Source organism: Camponotus vicinus, unplaced genomic scaffold, assembly GCF_025532165.1.
Source record: "Camponotus vicinus isolate PSW18456_S1 unplaced genomic scaffold, iyCamVici1.0 SCAF_13, whole genome shotgun sequence".
Lineage (NCBI taxonomy): Eukaryota > Metazoa > Arthropoda > Insecta > Hymenoptera > Formicidae > Camponotus > Camponotus vicinus.
Window position 1 is genome coordinate 6,505,429 of NW_028141949.1, and position 21,052 is coordinate 6,526,480.

The 21,052-nt window shown below is 37.0% G+C and overlaps 1 protein-coding gene across 2 annotated transcripts in view; it reads left to right on the forward strand.

Annotated features, from left to right (window-relative positions):
- Mesr3 (misexpression suppressor of ras 3) overlaps positions 1-21,052 on the forward strand; it is a 44,596-nt gene that overhangs the window by 19,726 nt on the left and 3,818 nt on the right. Inside the window, exons 1-3 of one of the 2 annotated variants that reach the window (XM_083085792.1) lie at positions 8,733-8,998; positions 19,620-19,880; positions 20,476-20,688. In XM_083085792.1, coding sequence (XP_082941918.1) covers positions 19,626-19,880; positions 20,476-20,688 — 468 coding nt within the window. In that variant the 5' untranslated portion in view covers positions 8,733-8,998; positions 19,620-19,625. Of the gene's footprint in view, positions 1-8,732; positions 8,999-19,619; positions 19,881-20,475; positions 20,689-21,052 lie in introns of those variants that run through there. The other variant, XM_083085793.1, reaches the window with a different exon arrangement.

Consider the following 21,052-nt stretch of genomic DNA (forward strand, 5'->3'; position numbering starts at 1 on the left):
TTTCAACAGAGAATTTTTTCGCTGGCTTTTTTACTCTGCAAATAATATAGCAAATATTGCTTCAAACTATACTCTACAAAATTCAAGCGAATTTATCACGCAAAGTTGCAATAGCAAACATGCCATTATGCGTTCTCGGTTATGTAACCCGCAGACGTCGGTCAATAATTAATTATTCAGTGCAGTCTGTCTCGTTTCGCGATAATTACACGTACTTATCGTTTATTCAAAAACGAATGAATTTTCTTTAAGGAAGTTACATTATGCCACGCAAATAAAAACGAACGAGCTCGCGGGTAAACGAAATACAGCATATTTCGCAAGAGAAAATCGCGCACTTGCGTCAACAATGCGAGTGTGTACGATACTTATTTTCGAATCGTGTTGTCGCATCGATATTCACACTCAGGTAAACCTGGTTTAATCGCGGATTCATCGTCATTGTAAATAAAACGGCTCGTCGCAATTTCTCAACGTATTCAGGATTCAAACAAGAGCAGACTATCTTCGGGCAATCTCGATATTGCGACACGTTATATATCATAGATGGTTACATATCTGCTCGAACGCTCTTGGAAATGTTCTTGGCGATTAATGCTCGCTAATGGTTTCTAACTGACGTATGCCAGTAAGGATGACTAACGATGCGAGTGAGTTGAGGACACGTGGGTGGAATTTAACGACCCTCCGCGCGTTCGTTAAGGATGACGAATTTATCGCGAACACCGACAGAGAGTAGCGACGTACATATCAATACCTATTATAATAAATTTAAAGCCTCTTGTTTTCCTTTTTATTTACGCACGGACATGTTTACATTATGCGCATAAATTATTTAAATAAAATCAACATCGTAAAATTTTCCACCGACAGGCGGAAGCTTAGTTTTCGGAAGCTGTTTCGCTCCACGATCGCAAATATTTTGCGATCAGGGAATATTACACGACACGAGTGAAATACGCCGGCTCTTAAGGGGTTATACCTAGTCAGCAAGTCGAAAAGAACGTATTTTTGGGGAATTTAAAACAAAAAAACTGTTAGGTATTTTTATTTCATCGATTCTTTATCATAATATATATCTATCAAAGAAGTTTTCATAATTTTTTCAATTAAAAATATCAAGAAATGTAGGCACAGTAGTTATTTTCCAGAGACATCTTTTTTCGGAGGCGCTTGGCGGTGAGCAAGATTGCTCGGAGCTGGATCATCTGAAATAAAAAATTTAGAAGGATTTAACTATGAATTGATCTAGTCGGTGAACGAAGGATTTTACAAAAAATTGATTTTTGACAATGTGACAGACGTTTGACGCAAAAATACGAATTTTTCGTGTTAAAACTTTTTGTTCTTTTGTTAATAAAAAAAAAAGGTTTCATCAAAATTAAAATCCCTTCGTTCACCGACTAGATCAATTCATACGAAAGCTAAATCTTTTTGAATTTTTTATTTCAGATGATCCAGCTCCGAGCAATCTTGCTCACCGCCAAGCGCCTCCGAAAAAAGATGTCTCTGGAAAATAGCTACTGTGCCTACATTTCTCGATATTTTTAATTAAAAAATTATGAAAACCTCTTTGATAGATATATATTATGATAAAGAATCGATGAAATAAAAATACCTAACAGTTTTTTTTAAATTCCCCAAAAATACGTCTTTTTCGACTTGCTGACTAGGTATAACCCCTTAATATGCAACACGTCGATGTGTGTGTATGCGACGAGCATAGCGGAAGCGAATTTTTAACGGCATGGCATCTCTCTTTCTTGTTTATTATTCGGCAGCTGCGTCGAATGACTAAGAGGCCGCGTGGGCGGAAGCGAATCATCAGCCCTGAATTGATAGCATTCCCCGAGATACGGCGCGGGATACTGTATACCACCTACCTACCTACGTATTCCATCTCCTTCGCATGCAAACTGCAGCTCTCGCGATATCTAGAGTTACGTGATGCCGGCAATCTAATCTTCCATCTCTGGGAATCACTTATCTATCTATATTTTCGCGGTACTCGCGCTACTCGATCTTCGGGATCAGCTCGGCTTTTCCAAGAAAATTCGCTATCTCAACTGTACATCTGGGCGTGTGCGATTTCCGTTACACAACTAGATATTTAATTTAAAACGTAACGTTAAGCTACGAATGATTGTCGAAGCTACAAAAGTAGTTGACGTAATCAATGTTAAAGAACAGAGTTCTCGGTAGGAGCAACATTCAGGTTGAAGTTACGAGAGTTTGAATGCTTCATAAGGCTAGTCGGATTTGCGATTTCTCTTTCGTCTGTCGGCCAAGTTTTCGCAAGAAAAGTTCTCTCGCTCCCTGCTTACATAGACAGTCCATCAAGTTCTCTCTCATCCAAAACCAAATTGAACGTTCTCTCCTGACAAACGCTGTCTAACGAGTTCCTCGCGTCACTTTGTGCCACGCGAATCGAATCCTCGCTCTCGATCGGTATTGTGGAAGAAAATCGAGTCGTGTCTGGGTCGATCGTTACGACTGCACGACAATCGACAATCAAGTCGCGGGCTGCTTTGCTCCGAAATTGGCTGTCACTTGTAATTGGCGATTGTGGATCTCCATCGTTATGTTTGTCGCTTACTCTCTCGCCACAAACTTCTCTAATTAGAACGGCGAAAGTAACAGCAAGCATGGCATCGCTTCATGATACTTTAATAGCATAGTATAAAATTGTATTTCAACTTTTTGCGAATAATTTTTATCTAATCTTTTACTAATCTTTTATTATATCTTTATATCTTTTATTTTATATCTTTTACTAATTATTTAGCGTTGATAAAAATTGAAAAGGTAAAAATATTAATTAAAAGAAAATTAAATGCATAAATATTTCTTTTATGGTTTGATACAGAGATGTATAAAGCGACGTTCGTCGTATTTCTCGAATCACCTGCATGATGGAGAACTTTAAGAAATGAACGCGAACTTGAGGTAAATAACGAGCACGTATTCATACATCTAAATCTGCGAAATGCGTGAGAAGACATCTCTTTGTTCGCGCTCTCTCTCCCGGTTGTCGAGCTGTGCGAAATATCTGCGATAATAACACTATTCGCAAAAGTACCTAGATTCATGAGAAGAGAAAAAAAGAGTGAGAGAGAGAGAAGAGAATTTAATATACAGCTTTTCTCGCTTGCTGTCCATCAAGAGATTGCAAGGATTTCGTCAACGCAACTTGCTCCAAATTGCTATAAAATATCCCGAAATATGCATCGTGCATCATTGTAACAAGGGCGTATAATCGCTATATAATAAACCGCGCTGAATTTCCATTCGAACTATACATCATAATTCGGAGTTAAAACCGACACGCCTGAAATCTATTCGCCGGACTAGAGCCAAGCGTGGCGGAGAATTAATCTCGTTATATTACCGGTTCGTTACGCCGTTCCATTACCTTGTCATATGAATCGCGCACTATTATGAATTACGCAATCGGCTCTTGCAATTCCGGAAAGCGCTCATCTCTCTCCCTCTATCTTTCCTCCTCTCTCGCGATGGTGCATTAGTTGACCGCATATAAATCTGTGGCTCGTATACAATTATTTGAAGAAGAAATCTTATATGCGCAGGATCCATTTTACGATGCAGCCAACGGAGATAATGAAAATCCGCTGCATCATTCTCTCTCTCGTATCGCACGTGTATGCATTATATGTGTAAAAAATGCAGATCCGCGCGCGATTTTCTTCCTCCGAATTTAATCCCTCGTGAATTTTATCCTGAATGTAATATAATCCAGCATTTACTCCGACGATTTTTGCCCATTCTTGTAACCGAGCTAACATTATTAAGCTACGTAGTTGCATCTGAAAAGAGCTGAGATGCACGCAACCGCGAAGTGTTGCGTTATGCATGCATCGTGGAATCGCGATGGACTTTGACGTCACAATGTTTGAGACGGCATTTAGAATGTTAGATACACATCGAGGAGTTGATTAAATAAAATGTATGAGATGCTCAAATTTGAACATTTTTCGAGAAACTAAAAAATAAACACGTGCTACTATGCTAGCATTTGCGGTAAATTAGCATCTTCTCATGTTATGGAAAATGTATTGTGCGTAAATATAAATATACTCATGCTGAAACGTGTCCGTTTTGTTCCACTTTGCATGCATTTAATTAGCTCCCAAATTATAAAACCACGGACAGTGTAAACGGGACGAAAATAATACGCTTAAAATAATTTATCGACGCATTAATCGCAGCACGAGCTCCCTATCGGTCGAAGATATCACGAACGTACAATAAATATATCTTACGTCGTGCTACGATCGCAAACAAATTCAGAAGAAGGGGTATGACTAGCAGTGTCACGAACGTTTATTGGAAACCCCGCGAGCTGAAGTTACGATGCAATATAATCCGGAGTTAAATCGAGGCGAATGCACGTTGCATGCACGTGAAAATAGGGCTCCATCGCAAAATCGATACAGCCGCGGATAATGTTTATAATACCCCATATCATTAATTATTTTCGTCATTAATTCGCATACGAATGATTAATGCACGCGATGTGATTAATTAAATAAGTCGGGAATTAACGCTTTCCCAGGATTGAATGATGCATCGATCGTTATTCGAATCGTGATATTACGTACATACATCGTCGTCTTCTCTCCCGGGACGCATTCTGCAAACGTTGACCTGATTTTTCATCGACTTTCCTTCCCGCGTTCGTTGACGGGGAAAACGACGGACCCTTCAACGTTGTGATCGAACACGTGTCACAGGTATAAATAAGCCTCGACTTTTGTCGCGGCACACGTGTTCCCGCGTGCACGTCGACATGGCTTTCGCTGGTTCTCGCTGCTGCAACACGCAATAATTTCGACGTCTGTCACCCGGTGACGTGCCAGTGCGCAACCCAACTTCGTATGAATTATTGCACGCCTGCACAATACGCCTCCCTCTGTCGTTCCATCGTGTGCGTTCGATAAAGGCGACTGTAAAGAAGCAAACGATATGCGGATCACGCTCGTGTCGGAAGAACGATCTCCGTTTCGGCATCCGGTGACGTTCGGAAAATTCGACAATTCGATTACGTATCGCTCGTAAACGTGAGATTCCTCGTCTTGTGTGCGTGTCGGAAATTAAACATTCCAAATAGAAATGTCATCGTGGAATTCCTTCTTTCTCTCCATCTTATATTTATTCAATAAATATATTTATTTTATTAATAAAATAAATATGTCAATAATTATATTTATTTTATTAATAAAATAAATTCCTTCTTTCTCTCCATCTTATATTTATTCAATAATTATATTTATTTTATTAATAAAATAAATATAATTATTGAATAAATATAAGATGGAGAGAAAGAAGGAATTCCACGATGACATTTCTATTTGGAAAAACTGGTGAGAGCAAATAAATTCGTATTTTACATGAAAGTTTATCTATAAGGGGTTTTTTGCGTTGCTGGTGACGAATCAAGGGTCGAAATTTCAAAATTCAAAATGGTGAATCCAATATGGCGGACTAATTTTATTTCATTATGGAGAAGATCAAATTCGATATGTTCGCGTTTTTCAAGTCTCTTATGATGAATCTATAGACAAAATTGCAAAATTTAAACTGGCAGATCCAATATGGCGATTTCTAGTGATTAACTTTGATATTCCATTATGGAAATATATCACACTCAGTACGTTTTTTGGTCGCAGATAACGGATTAGTTCAAGACATTCAAATTTGAACATATCGAATTTGAATCTTCTCTAATGGAATAACAAATATAATAATAGAATAACAAAATTAATTCACCATACTAAGTCCGCCATTTTGAATTTTAAAATTTCGATCCCAAATTTGTCATCAGCGACCCGAAAAATGTGGGTGTATCAAGTTTCATGCAAATTCATTGAAAATTGGCAAAATTATTCATAGTGGACATATATGGGCCATTACCAGTGAACTGGTTAAAGATCTAATTTATTTCTTCTGCAAATTTAGCAGAATAATATTCACCACAAATCTATTCTTTTCTTTTATAACTTTCTCGCACAATCATAAGTCGACGATCGACATAGTCGATTTCTATTCAATATATCAAAGCGATATTTTTGTCAAGTGATAAATAGTAAATACGAGATGTAGAAATATGACTCGCGAAAATCGTGGAGCGACGTTACAATTTCATCGGGCGGATTTTCGTGCCACAGGAGGAAGACTCGCATAAATCCTCTTATTTATCGTTCGCCTTTTACGCGGGAATACATCTGAGACTCGATGCAGCCGCCTGGTCGATTGGATTCGTGACATATCACGACCGGCAATAATGCGCATCTTCGTGTAAGCACCGTCTCCTAGATTTATGTCCGCGCACAGGAGATGCCTATTAAGCGACGCGCGAAACGAGTTTCGTATTTTATACGTATATCCGTCCTCATAATTTACAGTTACGTACACACTCGGACGTACAATTCCGAGCAGTCGTGCATTTCGGATCTACGAGTCGGGACGATTTATCGGTTAATCTCGCGCTCTTCTCGCAAATTTTTCATTAACGATAACGGACGCGATAACCGCACATCTATGTAAAAAAGTTGTGTTTTTATTAAACGTGATGCGGCAGCGGTCTTTTGATCCGATCTTGGATGCGCATGCGAGAGGATTTCTTTCGAAATGGAAGAGTCGAACGTGTCTTCCTCTTCGAAGAAACGATGATAGAGCCTCGTGTATAATTTTACAGCGGTGCATAAACCAGATGCAACGATAAGTGCCACGTCTGCTGATTGATGAGTGTATAACGTAACACTTGTGCATCCCCGTTCTCTTTCATTGGACGCAAACGCGAGATGTAAACGACGGCAGAAATTACGGGCGATTGCGCGAGCGCCTTTCAAGCATGAATGAGATGTACGCGCGTGACAAGTTTCGTCCTGAAATCTTTGCTAGACAAATCTCGATGCTAGTGATAGCACGTGCTCAGCTACGATCTGACATTTCTACTACGACGCGCAACGAACCGATCCCGCGCGATCTCCGACACGTGTAGAGAAAGCGTCGTGTGGCTCGAGAACCGTGTACTTTTTCTTTCGTCTCACGAAGAACGTCTTCCGAGATGTTCAGGTCGTTGTCATCGAGAAGCAGAGAAAGAGAGAGGAGGGATTCTCAACAAATTCTTGCGACACGCGTCGAATTATGTATGCATGGGATTTTTCAAGTTATGCGTAAAGAGAGTTATTTTATTGAGAGAGACGCCGACTTTCGAAACGCCGAGGCTAATCGACAATCAATCGACAAGATAGATCATCGCAGATAAACGTCGACGAAAATAAAGAAGTCACCTTATTTATCTTCCATATGAAAGATAGACTTTACTCCGTCTTTCATAACGCACGTTTCACGTCATAGATGAGACATTTATCATACAGCGGGTTGCAGCAATAAAATGGAGTAACCAAATAAAGCTGACTATGAAGTAAAGAAGATCTTTTTCAAATTTAAAATAAAATTGAGACTTAATATTATCCATTAAATGGGAAAAAATCCTTTTTATCGATTATAGCAAAAGCTAAATCAAGTTTATTGTCCGGCAGGACGCAAATCCTCCATTCATCCTGATGTAAAATCCGTACGTAGGAGTCTAGAATGCGCGATAATCTCAAACCTGCACAGAAAAAAAGGACATTCTTGTTTTGAAAATATATTTAGTTTTAACATGGAAATCTTGAAATGAGATTATATTGCGTTAATTTAAGAAAAATATAATTGCTTGAATAATTGCTTACTCGAATGAAGCCATTTTATATAATTCAATCGAGAAAAATATATTCTTATGATTTAAGATTTAATTTTCTTGAATGGAAAAGAAACAATGTTGGATAGAAAATAACATTTTTAAATCAAAGATTATAATTTTCTTAAAGTAGAATTAAATAATTATATATTCTTAAGGTGACAATTACAATATTAAAATAAGACTATAATATTGTTGAAATTTAAAATTATTAAATTCTTCTAAGAAGACTATAAATTGTTGCGTATATACGAAACAATGAACGCGTTAGTTTAAGTATATAAGTTTTGATTTGACACTTATTTTTTTTCTGTATATAAGCTCACAGAGAAAAAGGACATTCTTGTTTTGAAAATATATTTAGTTTTAACATGGAAATCTTGAAATGAGATTATATTGCGTTAATTAAAGAAAAATATAATTGCTTGAATAATTGCTTACTCGAATGAAGCCATTTTATATAATTCAATCGAGAAAAATATATTCTTATGATTTAAGATTTAATTTTCTTGAATGAAAAAGAAACAATGTTAGATAGAAAATAACATTTTTAAATCAAAGATTATAATTTTCTTAAAGTAGAATTAAATAATTATATATTCTTAAGGTGACAATTACAATATTAAAATAAGACTATAATATTGTTGAAATTTAAAATTATTAAATTCTTCTAAGAAGACTATAAATTGTTGCGTATATACGAAACAATGAACGCGTTAGTTTAAGTATATAAGTTTTGATTTGACACTTCTTTTTTTTCTGTGTGTCTGTCCGGCGAATCGCACGCGAATGGGAGCGACAATGTCGAAAGGAAGATTGACGACTAATCGATCGTCGAGATTGTTAATTTTTCTTCCCACGCTCGCACCTCGAGGAAAGCGACTCTCAGATTACTCTCCATTTCCCCATCGAGATTCTCGATCGTGGTCACCTCAGTCAGTCGTCTCAGTCGCGTGTATCCGCTCGACTCGGCGCAGAAGTGCTCGCGGGAAGGTCTCAAGGCGATGATAATTTTCGCGTTCGAGGATCCTGGCGCCTGGCGGAGAACTCTCTTATCCGGTTCGCGTGCGACGAGCTTGCGTGTCGAGGAATCGCAAGGAAACGCGAACGCTGGTTCCATACGAGAGTGCCAAGAGCGCAAAAGTGTCCGGGTTTTATTGACGCAACCGTATTTGCGACGAGTCCTGTTTACCGATACGAGCAGTTGACGCAGCAAGGATCTCTTCTGAATGGGTAATGATCGTAAAATAAAATTTGCGCAGCCGACCGTCGTATTTTCCGGACAGTCGGAGAGAGTTCGTAAGAAGAATTTTATATTTACACGATCTCGTGACTTGGGTATAATACTCTACCATTCCCCAATGATTTGTGCATCATATATGATAGAAACTAAGAAAATACTCGGACGTGATATCGTTGCGTTATTCTTTGAGTAAATCTTCATCGGAAAGAGAATTTCTTCCTTACGTTTTCATGTATATATATTTTATATTTTTCCTTGTATGATACTCATGTAAGATTAATTTTGTTTGATTCCGCTGGATCGTTGCCCATTTTTCTCTCCACTATATATTTTATAGGATAGCATCGTGAAAAACTCGATAACATTATTTTTCTAAATAAATATCTCTCTCGAGGAGAGAATTTTCGCCAAGAGAGTGTACGTGAATCCCCATTCAATGTTTTGCAGGACGTTTTATATCGGCATTTATCGGAGCGAAACGGGTTTTTCAGAGAAAAGATGCGATATATGTTTATCAGAGTGAAACGAGTTTTCAAAGGACAACTCGTAATATCGAAGCGGATCAACATTTCTCTCTCAGTGAAAGAAAGATCCTCCTCCTCAGGATCTAGGTTGCTCGTGACTTCTTCATCACCGTTAATGCCATTTCGTAATAGAACAGTCTATCCGTTGATATGACGCATATGATCGCGAGTAGAGCAACAGAAGGTATCAGTTGAGAAATGTCCGATCGTTTCCAAGTGATCCCGCTGTAATTATTGCGATAATTGACGGAAATACAAAATAGTTCCCAGCTCTCTAGTTAACTGCTTATTTGACGGCAGAACATTCTCTTTCTATCATATCGCGGTAAATATACCCGTTGGTTGTGTTCCAATTCTATTGTGTAATGTGAGTAGACCAAACATGGAACTGAATAGTGGATTGATAGTTACACGAAAAAAAAAACGAAATACACTTTATATAATATATAAATTTATGTAATACAAAGAATTAGAAGAATAGAGAAAGTAGAGATAGAAATAATAATAATAATAAAGATCTTTAAAAAAATAATAGGATATAGAAATAGCATATTAATTTTTTACTGATAAAGTGTAAGTATTTACAACTTTTGAATAATTTATTATTTAATAATTATGGATCTTCGCATGAGGAAAACTATTATGTTTTATTATTTGTTAAATGATTCGATTACCCCACTCGAACTTGTAGATGCGTGCATACATTAAGATGCAAATATATCGTTGTGCAATATCATGTCTCAATTATCGATTAATAAGCGATTCAACGTAAATAAAATTACACTGATACGTATGTTGAAATCTTCACTTTACAAGTCACACGGAATGATTTAATATTCTTTTGTTGAAAGCTCAAAGAAGGTCAAGGCTCCAACAAATCATCAGATTTATTTGACGCCGTTTTATTATCTTCGAGTAGACGGGGCACAATCGACTTGCACAATTTATTATCCTTACAAAATATATATGGCAGAAAAAATCGCAAACGTTCGGGAGAATTACAAGCTGGTATATTGCATAAATCAATCACGCAAAAAACAAATGTGATCAAGATAGTCAAAGATCAAGGATCAAAATTTATTCGTCGAGATCTCTGCGAAATGATTAGCTAATATTCACATAGTTATTTATTCTAGTTGTTATTGCTAATTCGAAATATTACTTGAAACTTATTCCAATGTTTATTATTTGTATTTATTAATAAAAATTTAAATTATTCATAACATATGTCTATAATATATATTTCATATAAAATCTTAATACAGCATTATCGTAAAAATTAATATTTCCTGATCATTTCCTGATAAAAATCTTTAAAAAATAAAATTTAATTGAAATTTAATTCGTAAATAAAGTATAAACATTATTATGGTAATAACCTGTCAAATATACAGATCGTAAATATTCAAGCAAGTATTCACAACCGATAATGACAGTTGATGTCAAATAAAAAGAATATAATTTATATTATTAATTACCGTTATTATTACGATGATTATCGACTATAAAGTTCACACAACGACTATTAAAACATTTGTCTCAATTAAACTGCGATAGGCTTGTTTAACTAAGCGTGATGGCGAAACAATTCTCAATTTTCTCCCTTTGGGAAACTGAATATGTAGGAGGAACTAATGAAACGATAAACCAAGATTTGCAAGTTTATTGCTTCCCCAACACTTGACCCGGATTTAAACGCGAGAAATTCATTCGCTAATAATACTATGCTATGATGGCGCGTATCTCAAGAAACATCGATGCGTGCGAGAAAGTATATTTCTCGCTTTAAATATTATTGTCTGCCTCTGCGTTCGCCTACGAATCTTTTTGTCAATCTCGTTCAGGTAGCACAAGGAAACCTACGTAATTATTCTCGACAACAAGTATAACAATAAGGATCTCAAAATCAGACGCAATAATTCATGAAAGCAACAGATAAGAGAATTTAAAAATTTCAGACTAAATTATTTTGTTTCTCTCTTTTCTTTTCTATCAATTAATTTGTAGCATGAAAATGTTTGATGATTTTATTCGCTTGGCAATTTATCATTTATTAATAGAAAATTTGGAAATCTCGCGATATGATATAATTTATGAATACCGAGATTTACAAGCTCATTTCAAGTAATATTCGAGCCGGATATCGGTAAAAGAGATTAATTCACGAATAATCTTCCGTGAATAATTGCGCGGTCACGAATATTCAAGAACCTCGATCACGAGAAAGTGATATTCGTCATCTGATAATTGGCTACAAATGTCTCTACTCGAGTGCTGTTAAGATTTCGCTACGGAAATCGCGGATATAATTTTTATTAAGAACAATCTCTTCGTGATTCACTGATGATTTCCATTTAATCCTTTAATATGTAAGAACGGAAATTTATCGTTCGTTATCCAATTGACCTGAATATGAGATCAATTCGTGATCACTCGAGTGCGACGCTTCTCATTGATATAGTAAGATGTGCATTATCGAATAATAAATGTTTCCTGTCAAGTACACTTAACGACTGTTCTCTTCGATATTCTTCGTAACCGAAAAGAAATCGGTAAGATAGCAAGGAACTTATTTGATATGATCGAGTATCTTATCTGTCAAAAGTCTCGTCAACTGTCAGTGGTCTAAGAATATTTTTTTAATTCCAATTTAATGATATATCATTATTATATATTATAATTTATTAATATATTATAATTTTTTAGGTATTTTATAATTTGTAATTAATTATTTGTTATTATTTTTATGTAATTTGTAATTATAATATTTAATATTTAATTGAATTTAATTAACAACTATACATATACGTATGTTTCTTTTATATTAGAAATGTTATATTAAATATCTTAAGTATATTTATATATTTACTAAATTAAATTAAGTATGTTAATATATGTATATTAATATGTATTAAATTAAATTAAATTAAATTATGTTTAAAATATTTAACATAACATTTCTAATTTAAAAAATACACAATAATTGGTATCCAATCCATTGACTGAAATTGAATGACTAGTAAGCTAACATCCGACGTCATGTTTGTTCGTCATCGATTATGCACAGTGATTCATGAGTGATCGAATACCCGTAGAACGGAGATGATCGCGAGAAAGTGAGCGATTCCGTGGCTGTCGCGTGTTCCCCTCGATTTCTCCGCAAGTGCCGGCAATTGATAAAGATGACGCCATTTCTCATTACGACCATTCATGTTCCCCCATAATAATTACGCTACTACGCGAGTAGTCACCCGTCTGGCATTTCTGTCATATCCCGCATGGACGACAACACGCGTGCACGCAGCACTTGTTTCAGGCGTGATGATGATGTGCACACCTAATTGGCGGGATAATTATCGCTGTGCACACAGCTACGCGGTGAGTTTCGGACATGTCGGAACGATGACTGTCTCTCCCCGACATAATTAAGCCAATTTATCAATTATTCCAGCCCAACGATCATCCGCTAATCCACTCTCTTTCCACGAGTTCCGAAACTTTATTATAATTTACATCAATCCAGATTAATTTCAACTATGAAATATATGCTATCGCTTATTGATTTCTAATGATACAACTGTCATGATAAATTTAATGAATATTTAGTAAAATAGTCGTGAAAAGATTATGCAAAAATAATTAATAATATAATTCCTATCTTTCAATTTATTATTGTGAAGGAGAAGAAAATGCTCTGTGATTGGCGCATAATTAAATTTTGCTGATTTAAATCTCTTAAATGATGTTTGCCTAGGTCGTGAAAAGTTCCCGCAAGCTAACAACTGCGCAAATGAAAACTGCTGAAACTACCAACGAATGTAAATAAAGGCTGAAATTAGGTATTGCGCGTATTTAATAGTGTATATTAAACGGCGTGCAATTAGTGTGCGAGGGCAACGCGTGGTTACCGCAAAGTTGCATTAATCTCGCAACGATGCTCGTGTGCATCGCATAACTCGCGTTGCAACAACAACAACAGCATCAGCGGCAAAGCAAACCGACATTATATGCAATTTAAACCGACATTGTTGCTGTCATACTCGACCAATGTTAACCTTAATTCTCACATCATCTCGACATTCCTTTCTCGTCACGTAAAATATTAAGACGCGAAATATTTCAGGCATCTCGCGACGTTAGCGTATCACAAAGAATGCAGAGCGGAACTTCCGAGCATCGCTTCTTGGAATATTTCCGGAGAGCGAATGAGAAAGAGAGAGAGAGAGACTAAGGACATACTTTTAAATTAAAATCTATAAAAATAAGAATGTGGGAGATAAAAGAAATTGAAAGGAATGTAGACAAATTGATAAAGAAATTGATATTAAACTACAAAATGTTATAATTTCGGCTGTATAATTTTTCGGATTTTTTAAATGTATTGTACAGGCTACATATTGTGCATTTTAATGGTAAATATTTTCAAAATTATGTATAATATCTTTCAAACGATATAAGACTCAGTTTTAGCTCGTCGCGTTCGAAGCAACGTCATATGATACAACAAGTGTTTAATCAGCATCTTATCTAATCAGTCGAGCTTCCTACGAGTCGGATATCACAACGCGACATTATTTCGCGATGCATTTTGCACATTGGATAAGTGCCCATCTCGCTGCGTCCTATTAACAGACTTCACCAGACATAACAAATTCTACTGTCGCCCTGTCTGTCTCTCTCTCTTTTGTCTTTATTACACGCTTTGTAACATAGAGAGAACTCCGTGAATCCATGGACACGTTAACTATTGGGAATTCCAAAGTTCCCCGGTGCGTCACGCGCGGGATTCTCGCCGGTCGTTGCACCGTCCAACCGCATTTCCGCGCCGCGAATGCATCCCGCGTGCACATGCACCGCTAACTAAGGGTACGTCGCGGTGCACAACGGGGAAATGTAATGCGGTGAATGCAATGGAGCATCAAGATGGAAAAGACAATGGGGACAGATGGAGAAGGGGATGACGGAAGAGGGGAGGCGGCAACCAAAACGGGAGAGACGAGGCTTGGACGAGAGAAGCAGACGAAAGATGGTCGCGCGTTAAAGTCGCGTCGATAGATTGCGTCGTCGTTTGTACTCGCGTTTATTGTCCCGTCACGACTCTCCATTCCGCGAGAGGAAGAAGAGGCGGCTGTCTATCAGAAGATGAGAGTAAAAGAGAGACAGAGAGAGAGAGTTTCACGCAAGACGTGAGAGACATCCGGGAAGAGTGTCACGAGCAGAGAGCCGCATCTCGGGAATACCTCTGCGAGAGATGCATCGCCGCACCTAAAACAGCATTCTAAATTCAAAGTAAAAAGGATGAATCGTAGAATATTTCTCTCTGTATCGTATCGCGATCGCGATCCATAACTGAATAAATTTCATAAATAAGCAGAATTCTTCTCGCTCACGTTTATAATCGTCCCCATAAATTTTAATTAAAGTTAACCGAGATTTAATCCTACGCTACGTTGGCGTTCTATTTTTAGGGTTGGCCGGAAAATCAGTTACAGCGCGTGGTTGGAGCCTTAACTGATATTTATGGAAGCGGTTTCTGCGGGACAAGGGTTGAGCCGAATTTCCGCGTGGCTTACAAAAGAAAGCAATTAACTGTGTACGCGCACGCTGTGTACGGCTAATCAGAACGAATGACCCACGGAAGAGCGGGGCTCTAAACCCGGACAGGCCGACAATAGAGCCGAAGGCCTCCGGGTTACCTACTTTTAATTGCGAGCACGTTTCACGCTCGACGAAGCGTTCGCCGCGCCGGACGAGCTATAAATTTCCAGCCGGAGCATTTAACCCCGTTGCAACCACAAAACTAATTAGTCTGGCGGTAATTAATCTTTCATCTCGAGCGGGCGACGTACCTGTCGAATCGCCTCGCGTCTAGCGCCGAAAAGAAATCGCGATTTCCAATTTCTTTGACGATTGCTCGTTAGCTCACTTAGAATCGTTTCAATATTGTGTCTTTTTAGGAACCATTCAAATGACATATATTTGGCCCACATGATAAAATTTCTCTCGATATCGCTTCGAGGTTACGCTCTCTTTCGCGATTTATTTTGCTCGCACTGAGAGAAAAGGTTTCGTCGAATCAATTAAATTTTAGTTGAATCTCGACCTAGTAGACTTTTGGTTGATTTCAAGCAGATGATTTCGTTAGCTTAATCAAATCTTGCAATTGATTGAGAGTCGCTCCGAGAGAGAATTCGTACAGTTGATTCTAATAGAATTTTAATTAATTCAACTAGACTCTTTTTAGTCACCTCAACGAAATGGTATATTTATCCTAATCAAATCTTTTATTTTTAATTGAAAATAACTGACTTTAAGAAAAATGGATAGGGCTGATAAAATTTTAAATCCAATAAATTCTTTTATTTAACATTACGAATTTTTTTATTGTTTTCTAAAAAATATAAAAATTAAAGTCTTTCTCTACTATTCAGTTTAATCAAGCAAAGCATTTCTTTGAAGCTACCAATCAATGAAAAGTTTATTTGAAGGAAGAAAGATTTAGTCGGCACGAATCAAATACCGTTGGTTCGTTAAATCTACCAAATGTTTTAGTAGAATTAAATAAAAAGTTTAGTAGAGACCGTGAAAAATTTCAACGTTTTAAATTTCACATTTAATTAACTCTACTAAATTTTTTTCTCGATGCAAAATAGGTTTTTCATTCATGCCAGCAAATTCATCTCGGTTCTTCAACAACGCAAGTTATGACGACTTTATGACGACTTTTGTCGATTCGACTTTATCGTTCGGTCGCATCCTTCGCGTGGAATTTCATCCGCAATTAACCCCGTCGCGACACGTCCTCGAATTTAATCCTTAAGTGCATTCCACGCTGTTTATCGCCCCTTAATTGACGCGATAAGAAATACGACCCACTTTCTAGCAAGTATTTTCGTGTCGCAATCGCGACATCGCGTCGCGAACGCCTACGTAACTTCCAGCTTGGGACAAAAAGCGTGGACGTGCCTGCTAAATTTCAACTGCGCGAAACTTTACGATGTCAGTGAGGCAAAAAAAATCGAAGCAAAAATGTTATATAATATATTAACGTGTTCGGAATTATAGCTAAATACACATTCTTGAAAACGCACTTTATATTCCTTTATATTTCTCTTTCAATAAATTTATTATCGCAAAAAAAGAGGAAAATTATTTCAGTAAATATATAAGATTCAAGAACTGGTCACTTCTTTTGCTAAATATAAAATTAATAATTGTTGCTTGGTTTTGCGAATCTAAATAGTTTTTGCTTATGATTTAAAGAGAGGATTGTTCTTGCAAGGAAATTTTTTCGCGCATTTTTAACGATATTATTGAACAGCTCAATCAATATGATAACAATTATGAACAATTTTATAACAATTAGCGACTTTAGTAATTATTTTTTTTAACAATTAAATATAAATAAATATAATATATTTAAAAAATATATTAAATATATAAAATATATTGAATATATTAAATATAAATTTATAATAATTAAATAATTAATCTCTAATACGAGAAATCGTGGCGCACTTTAAAAGCGTTAGAAGAATCACTGGGACCTAGATACTTTTACTCGAGAAGAAAGGAAGTCTCACAGTCACCGCGATCCAATTAATCCGTCTGACAATTATCCTCTACGTCCCAGAACGAAGCATGTGCGCCGGTTTTCATGAGAATATGCGAGGCATAGTGCGGGGTAGCGTGCGATCATAACTATCTGCAGTTTATCTAGGGAACGAAGCGAAGCGGGGGCCTCTCTCTTATCGCGCGCGCGAAACAATGGTTGCGCATCCCCGGTCGCAATGGTGGACAATGCACTTCCGGTGTGCATTTCGCGCACGCGGTGACACGGACCGGCTCGCGTTTCAATTTGTAACGTTACGCTACGCCACCGAGATATCTCGCAACACGCACGATATCGGTAGATGCGGGTCGATTGTGAAAGGGAGAGTCGTTTCGGCGGGCGTGTGTGTCTCCGCTGTATTTATTCTGCTTTTACGAGAAACCGTACGAGAGGACATTTTGAATTTACATAAATCAATATTAATGCATTAGCCCGCGCTGTCTCTATAATGTTTTACAGAGTTTTCTCTCTCTTTCTCTTTCTCTCTGTAACACGATGCCAAAAATAAATAATCCGCGACTTCTTCATCCAATTTACAACCGTTACAATATCGCGATATTCTGTTACATTTTACTGACAAACAAATTAATATAATAAATTTCTGCTGTGACAACATCCCATCGTGCCAATTAACTTGGAAGAAAATCCCATTAATTTTCGATCTACAAAAATAAACTTTAAACTTATTTAATATAATTTAATGTATCAATTGATATAAAAAAGGATTTCAATTCTCAAATTTTTGACATTCCATAGTTACATTGAATTTAATATTATTACAAATTTAATTTCATTGACCTACATATCTCGTGACTATATATTTTTGATTCAAAGAATTTTTATTTTTTTATTGTTTTTTTAATAATAATCTGGTAAAATCGCGTAAAATGTATATTATACATATTTATGTAACTTGCCAATTCAAGCTGAGAGAAATTTTTATTATTTATTAAATTTATTCTCGAATGTGCATATGACATAAAATTGACATGTATATATTGGATATTCAAAAAATATCCAATATACAGATTTATATAAAAACAATTTTATATAAAATATAAATAAACGTGCTCACGTTCTTTATTGAAAAAATAACTTTCCATTAGCTTTTCTCCATCTCTCCTTGTTTAAGGGTCAACAGAGGTTATTACGCGGCGACGCGATGCGTCAGCAGTGATCATGAGTAACGGAAGAATGCGCTTGTCAAGTGCCAGAAGATCATTGACACGATCGCGTATCAGACGTCCTCGTCATCAATGAAGGGGTCGTCATCGTAGTAGAATTTCTGCATAAGAACCAGCCGAGCGATTGATTACGTATAACTAACGATTAGTCATCAGGGCGAGTATCATTAAAAGCACGTCGATCGAATTAAGGCCGGGCTTTTCTCGCGCGCATTAAGTGGGTCGCTCCCGGATGCCGTTGGCTGATTAGCTCTCTCATGGAGTGGTTGCCGGTATCTCCTTCATTCTCTCTCTCTCTCTCTCTTTTCTTCTCTCTTGCGTCATCGTAGTATCGAAGTCGACGACCCAGTTTTTCTCACCTCTGAGGTCAGATATCGGAGTAAAGGGATCGTCCACCCCTGTGAAACCCCGCTCTCGTTCGTTTTTACACCGTGCTCGTAAATCCTGCAATTTTCCCATCAGACGAATTTAAAAAATTGTCGCAAATATATTGTTCTCGAGCTTTGTACATAAAACAATCGATCCCGCAACGCAACATCATATTGTATTATATTATCCAATATAACTATTCAATTTTGACATTTCTCGAATTTTAGAAATTCTAATTTTTCGTCGATAAAATATTTTTCCCACAGGTCCTTCGTATTTCGATTAATTGTCAGTTGTAATATCATTGTTTTGGAATGTAAATAAGTCGGATCATGCCACTCATGATTCTAGCTTTCGCTCTTATTCGACGAGTCCATTTTGCGATGACAATTGAAACTTCTGGGGTAGTCGGAGATACGCTTAATAAAGGGCGTTGTGGATATTTATAGGCCAGCACCGCGGTGCTCGCGTACAATTCAGTTTATACCAGAAATCCAGAAATCGATGAGCTTTCGTGCGCGCACGCAGAGGGATGGCATACTTTCTCTCCCTTTGCGAAATAATAAACTCTCTCTGCACCCAGTGTATCCCAATATTGCATAATGAATACAATGTTGGGTAATAAATTTTATATATATTTTATTTTCGATATATACGAAAAATAAGAGCGCAAAGTGGGACGAAAAAAATACTAAATAAAAAGAAAAATAATTATTATAATCTCTCCAATAGCCAGAGATTGTTTGCAAGTTATTTTTTTCTTATAAACAGTGAAATGTGCGTATTTTTCATATCATCAACGACCTCTAAAAAATTCATGTCGACAAAGCGATACGCAAACATTGGATATAAGCGTTTTCACGAAATCCAATCAATCAATCATTTTTTTATATATTTTTGATCTCTTTTTTCTCTTTTTCAGGCAACAATGAACGGACCAGTTTATGCGTCATCCTGTCCCGCATTGCAATCGAATCTCTCGCTGCACAGCTCATCCTATTACAGCGAGTATAGCGGCACTACACGAAGACGGCTATCTTCGACGGGCGAAGCGGACACTTCCGCCACATCGAGTTACGAGGGTAGCGACAGCTCCGAAAACAGCGATGAATCGCGTCTCGATCCCGTCAGTCAGGTGGAACGAGAGCAACTCGAGACTTTCTTTCGCGGATTAAAGTCGCAGGTAAGCTTTAAATTATATGTGCATTAATAAATGCATTAATAAATGCATTAATTAAGTTATAATTAATTAAGTTGAGATTCATAAAAATGTGAAAATAAAATGAGCAAAATCATTTTTATATGCATAAGGTGTCATAAAGTATACAGGATGTATCTGAAATGATGCACTAAACTTTAGGAGCGTATTCTAGAGGTCAAAATAAGACTTTTTTTTCTTATGAACATGGGTCCGCAAATGAACCCCTCTCCGAGCTAAAATTTGAAAATGTGTGAAATTGACCAAACACCCGCAACGCAAATTTATTTATCTCTCAGGAGAGGGTGATAGGTAACATCAATACCTTTTTTTTTCTGAAATACAGTCAATTTTTAATTTTTTCCCCAAACTCTAGGGGTCTCTAGCTCGGAGGGGGGTTCATTTGCGGACCCATGTTCATAGGAAAAAAAAGTCTTATTTTGACCTCTAGAATACGCTTCTAAAGTTTAGTGCATCATTTCAGATACACCCTGTATAATGGGCACGTATGTATTATTTTTAATAAATATATAGAAATGATAATTTTTTTTTTGTTAAAAATTTGCGCGATATTTCACAGGTATTCGTCTGCGAATCGCTGGCGAACCTGTATCTCGGCAGCGCCTCTCAGACTGAGAGGTGGGAGCTTCGTTTCACCGGGATACCCGTGGTGGTTCTCGATCTCGGCGAGACACGATCAAGATCCAAGAGACGGATTCAAATCTTACTGGCAGAACGCGGTACTTGCTTCACTCTCTGGCGCGAGACTATCGACAACCTCTCATCATACAAAGTAAGTAGTCAAGTCATGTATATCCACGGAATTAACTTTTCAAAGGAGAAGAAATTTGAAGAAATATCTCCAGCAATTCTCGAAATATGAATTATTGCAAATATATCATTACGTATAATCACCGATAAACTAGCAACGGTAAATAATGAAAAAATAATTCAATCTTGGGCTGTGTAACATTAGACGATGTTAACGAAAGGGCTTCTTGTGTTTATATTCCGTTCAGTAAATTACAAAGCAGCTTGTATTTCAAAAGCCTGGGATACTTAACATCGTCTCAAATTCCTCGCTCGTGCTCGCAACGCAAAATAAAAATGAATTCGCGCGGTACTTTGAAGCCTACGAGGTAACTTTCAGCGCACAA